Source organism: Chiloscyllium plagiosum, chromosome 26, assembly GCF_004010195.1.
Source record: "Chiloscyllium plagiosum isolate BGI_BamShark_2017 chromosome 26, ASM401019v2, whole genome shotgun sequence".
NCBI lineage: Eukaryota > Metazoa > Chordata > Chondrichthyes > Orectolobiformes > Hemiscylliidae > Chiloscyllium > Chiloscyllium plagiosum.
Window position 1 is genome coordinate 46,220,187 of NC_057735.1, and position 6,000 is coordinate 46,226,186.

The following is a 6,000-nucleotide window of genomic DNA, read 5'->3' on the forward strand; positions in this document are numbered from 1 at the left end:
TGGATTGATACCTTTTTTCTTCACTTGCATACTTAACTTTCATCTTAAAATAACTGTCAAAAGTGGCTTTGGGTTTTTCAACCTATTAAATGCCACAGCCAATGTTGTTTAAAAAAGGACAACAGTTTTAGCATCAATCTATCACACCACTGTCAGGTGGTTTGCTGAACTACTTCATTTATGAAGACCCTGTCTCAGGTTCAGCTGCAAAAATGCTGTAAACGTATGTGGGCAACCATTTGTTTATCTGGGTGGAATTTGGGATTCCGAATCAGATTGGACTCATGTTATCTGAAGCAGATATTCACATTTTGTTACCCTAGGACAACTGGCAGGAAAGCCCCTTATTTCATTTAATTTGTAGCTTTTCCCAAATCCAGGATGTCATTTACTGCATCGATGCCACCCTGCATTCCCACCGATAAGCCTGATGCTTTAAATTCTTTGAATCACAAGGACTTCTACTCAATTAATGTATACCTGATCATCAGGATCTTATCACGCTGACCTGGATCTACTTTCTGAACAGATGTCACAATGTTATTTACATTGTGCCAGTTCTTCTGAAGATATATGGAGTTTGAAGACAGCTGCAGATAGGTTGTGTGAGTGGGCAAAAATCTGGCAAATACCATATAATGACAGAAAATGTGAAATTGTTCAACTTTGGCAGAAAAATGAAAAAGCTTAATTAAAGTTACTTAAATGAATAACTGTTGCAGCATTCCAAGGAGCCAAGCTGTCTAGGTGTTCTAATGCATGAGGCACAAAACTGTAGAATATAGATGCAGCATGTAATTGAGAAGGTTAACAGGAAACAAAATCTAGATAAGTGAATTGCATTTAGACTGGTTAAGAATAGAACCTTAGTTGTTTTTTTTTCAACACTTTTGTAAATATTGTTACAGCATCAAATTTTGGGGAAAATATAAAATGATGTACGATTAAGAAGTAAAAGTTTTTAAGAAATACTAATAAGGCAAAGACATAAGATTATCCTTTCCAAGTAAAAATAGTATTATGATTTCTTATAAAACTGAACCAAGTCCTCCGTACAGTGCTTCTTTGGCTAATTCCTTCCAAGTAGGCTCTTTGCCTCAAAGATATGTTCACCTTCTAGCCATGTCATCAAAATGGGAGCTCTTTTGCACTGGCTGCAGCAACATTTCTTTCAACTTCTCCATGAAGCAAGGATCCTGATTTTTGCTGTAATATTCTCAGAAATGTCCTCAACTATATTCGACCAATGTTCAAAACTACAGGTGCTTTATAAGCTTTTGCATGGATTGGAACACTCTTGCAACATTTACATTGCCTTTGCATATTGAGTGAGCTCTCAGCCACAATTTCTCCCAATGTTACCCCTGACCAATAACTCTTTTTGCCTCTGAAATTGCAAGAATCGTGTGATGTATTACAATGTAAAACTGTTTCAGTAATGAACGCAGAAACTGTTATTTTTGGATCCAAACACTGAAGGGTGTCTCTGGCTAGGTCAGCATTTATTGCTCATCCTGAATTGCATAAAGGACAATTAAGAGTCAACCACGTTGCTTTGGTTCTGGCTTCACATGTAAGCCAGACCAGGTAAGGATGACAGATTTCCTTCCCTAAAGGACTTAAATGAACCAGACTGGTTTTCCTGACAATCAACAATGGTTTCATGGTCAACATTGAACTCTTAATTCCAGATTCTTTATTGAATTCAAATTCTACTATCTGCCATTGCAGAATTTGAACCCAGATTCCTTGAACCTCAGCTGAGTTTCTGAGTTAATAGTCTAGTGATGATACCAATAGGCCATTGTCTCCCCTGTAACCTATTCATGGTTGAAATAATGGAATTGAAAAGGCATAAAGTTTATATCTGAATTTCAATAAGGATGACTAAGGTAATTCAAACCTCTGTCATCAATGGTGAATTAAAGGAAGGGTGATGGAGAAAAGGTCAGAGTTATTTAAGTTCTGTCCAGCTGTATGAGGCAGGTTTCAAAGATAAGATGAATAAGATTTTTCAAATGCTAGTAATTACTGGAAATAGCTTAGGTGATCGTTAAAATAATTTAATGTCAATTATTTGTATTTCTCTTCACTGCATAATATGTATAACTCTAAACAATATTTTGATAAAAATAAAAGTTAATTTATCTAACAATGCTTCTGTTCAAAAAAAAGATAGAACAATTGAATTTACAATTAACGAGTCTCAACAAGCAATCTGAAGAAACTATTCAGAGCCTTGAGAAGGCAGTTGAAAAGGAGAAGCTTGACAATGAAAAATTAAATGGAGAGGTAATTCATGTTAACATTACAAATTTTGTTGATGCACCAAAATCTAACTAAGGTAATGTTGATTTTAATAGATAGTGAATGTGACATCAAAATGTTTACTGTAAAGCTGAAAATTTTCAGTCCTTCCAATATAATTTGCCAATATGAAGCAGAGTTATCAGTGAGGCATGGGATGGCTAGTCTGAGTTCTCATCTATTTCAGAAATGAATCATTTATAGGGTCATCAGATATATTCCCGAGGTTATCTGTGTGTCATGCTAACCATGAACAGAAGTGAAGGTCAGGGTTGCGGCCTGGACTTTTGTTGGGTTTCTGGTTTGTGGTCAATAATTTGCTGATTTTTAGGTGGTTCGAATCACCTCCCGATCCCTGGTTCTGACACTGGACTTGTTTAGGAATGTGAAATGAAGAAGGCAGTAGACAGATGTTTAAGGCAAAATAATGTTTGTGTTTATTTAAAGGTAAGTATAATACAAGAAGTAAAAGGCAATTGCAATAAAATAGTGAAAATAACACAATTATACAGAGGACAGTAATTAAATACATTATCAAACAGAGGCTAAAACACTATTAGAAGCTAAACAGCAGTTTTAATCACAGGCACTTTAATCAGACTTCCTAACCTTGGGGTTCCTGCACTGTCACCACATCCCTTCACCCGCCACCAGCTACCTAGGTTGGAAAACTTTGGGGCCTTGGGAATTAAGTTTACCACTGGCAAGAATTCATGATTTTGAAGTGCAGGGGGCTGTTCCTGCTTGCCATTCCTCTTGCCTCGAAGAAGATTTTGGATGGTGTATGCCTTCGGTCTGGGTTGAGTCCATTGATGCAATAAGTTACAATTTGGATTTATCAGGTGAGGACTTGATTCTTCTTGCTTTCTTGTTTTTTGCGAGCCAGTTTTCAGCTCAGGATGTACCTGAGGCTTTGTGGTGTCGGTTGGGTTAGTAGTTTTCAGAGTTTGTCAGTTCTCAGGTGTGCTGGTCATGGTCAGTTGCCGTTGGTTCCCCTGGTAAGGAGCAGGCCTGTGACAGTAGGTCTTGGAATGACTGTCAAGATCCCTCTTCTGGATATAGCTATGCTGATAGTTCTTAGGGCGAATCACACTGGGATCCCTCTTCCAGAGATGGCTCTCGATGCAATAGCTACCTGGGATTCTTCCCCTGGCGATAGCTCTTTGGGATCCCTCTCCCAGTGGTTGCTGTGTGGAAAAGCTCTTGGGGCAGTAGACCTTTGGGATTGTCCTCCTGGTGGTAGCGGCGGAGTTAGCTCTCAGGGCGTTAGCTCTCTGGAATCCTTCTCCTGGTGGTACTTGCGGCGATAGGCCTCAGAGCGGTAGCCCTCTGGGATCCCTCTCCTGGTGGTAGCTGAGGAGATAGCTGTCTCATGTCAGATCAGAGCCTACAATTACACTAATTATGGGCTGTTATCTTCATGCCAAATCTGCGCTTGCCATTGTGTTACAGGTGTTTCCTTTTGAGGTCAGTTGGCTTCCTGGTAGTTAAGAGTAGGTGTGAATGTATTTTGATTAAGTGGAATGTCCAGAATCTCTGTGCATGAATACTGACAGAAGTTGAATGTCCTGTTTTCTATATAGGTTCCATAATGTCTGGGTTGAGGTGGCCCAAAGGTAAAAGATAAGCTCGAGTCTAGACTGTTAGGTCTGGTTAAGTGTTCTTTTAGAGTAGAGGTGTGAATTGAATTTTTGGGCTAAACAATTGTTCCTAGCAGCTATCTCTGTGTCTGTGTATTTTCCCAGAGCATGGCCCAACTGCCTTGTCTTTTTTTTTAACTTTTAAATGTTATTTGAAAAGTACAGGATTTTGATCCAGTATGGGGATTTTTGCTCAATCCTACACTTCTGAGGAATGGAGATCACTTAGGACAACTTTTTTTTTATGTCCAGGGTTGCCCTTCAAGCTTATTTAACATTGACATCTTATTGACTCCTTTCACAAAATTTGAAATGCATTATGTTAGAGTAGACTTGTTATGGCAATGGAGGAGGCCATTTGGCCAATCAAGCTAGATACTTTTACTGTGGTGAGATACAAGTGTGTCACTTATCTAAGTTTTAATACCATTTACTTTAGAGTTTGGATTCAAGCTAATGGAACGTTTGTTTCGTCTAGGTATCTAGAGAGGTTTAATGATTAACTGGAAGTATTTCTTTAGCCATGGTGGTTTCTTTAAAAAAAATCAACCTGATAAAGAGAGTTTTTGATAGACAATGGTGTTTTGTTTTCATTGGGAGGGTAAACAGTTGTGCATTAGGTTTTCTTTTGATTAAAGGAAACATCCATAACTTGAAAAACGCTTTTAGCTTCAGTTTTGTAAATTTTCAGGAAATTGAAACTTGATGTTTGACACATTTGCTCCTGAGAAAACAAGATAGTTTAGGACTGTTAAGAAATAGATTAACTCAGTGTAAAAATTTTAGTTTAAAAGTTACAGACCAGAAGTGTTTGGCTCAACACTATGTAAGGCTTATGTGAAGCTGAGAAAATCTCAGCTCAGTTGGATGAAGAATCAAGGACGAGGTTATCAGATTCTCAAACTGAGGACAGAGGCCACAGTTAAATGCAAATCCTATTTGTGATAGAAAAAAGAACTCTGTCTGATACTTGATTATAGGTTGTTCTGTTATAATATGCTGAAATGTAGTGGACGAATTGGGGATGCTGTTTCTACAGCGTAAACTTTTAAAATTTGTGTTGGTTGTAAGGCGATTACAGCCCCAACGTGTTAAGCGCAATTTCTAAAGTGCAATTTTTCTATAACATGGTTTGCACAAGAACACAACCATTGAGTTGTAGAGAAACTGACTGTACTATAATGGTTTGCTGTTGTGATTAATGAGATTGTGTGTTACTGTGTGTTTTTAAAATATTTAAACACATTATAAGTAAATAGTTTGGCTTGATTTTAGTTTCTTATGTGCAATAAACTTCTGTTTTATTGTTAAAACCAAATCTGCAGCATTGCAAGCTTATTTTCAATGAATCACCTCCTCATTAAATTCAACATAAAAAATCTATCAATTCAGATTTTAATTTTTGGATCTGACTTGTGTTATGAAGTTGAAAGCGTGTACTGTACATTTAAGAGAGAGTGAAAGCTGGCAAACACTTGTCATGTCACAGTGTGCTGGAAAATTTAAAGATGTAATATTTTGGGCTGTAACCTAGATACCTGATTTGTTTTCACAGCAGTTCAAATTTAACCAATCAGTTTAAATTATGCTCCAAGATATTAAACCAATCAAATTTGAATTTTACTGTTTTGACAGCATTGAACCAATGACATAGAACATAGAACACTACAGCGCAGTACAGGCCCTTCGGCCCCCGATGTTGCACCGACCTGTCATACAAATCTGAAGCCCATCTAACCTACACTATTCCATGTACGTTCATATGCTTGTCCAATGACAACTTAAATGTTCTTAAAGTTGGCGAATCTACTACTATTGCAGGCAAAGCATTCCATACCCTTACTACTCCCTGAGTAAAGAAACTACCTCTGACATCTGTCTTATATCTATCACCCCTCAATTTAAAGCTATGCCCCTTCGTGCCCGCCATCACCATACTTGGAAAAAGGCTCTCCCTGTCCACCCTATTTAACCCTCTGATTATCTTATAGGTCTCTATTAAGTCACCTCTCAACCTTCTTCTCTCTAATGAAAACAGCCTCAAGTCCCTCAG

General features: G+C 37.8%; 1 protein-coding gene across 1 annotated transcript in view; it reads left to right on the top strand.

The window, feature by feature from the left end:
* The window catches only part of sycp1 (synaptonemal complex protein 1), a 374,769-nt gene that overhangs the window by 264,204 nt on the left and 104,565 nt on the right, over positions 1-6,000 (top strand). The window contains exon 23 of the mRNA XM_043716250.1: positions 2,176-2,292. Coding sequence (XP_043572185.1) covers positions 2,176-2,292 — 117 coding nt within the window. The remainder of the gene's footprint in view (positions 1-2,175; positions 2,293-6,000) is intronic.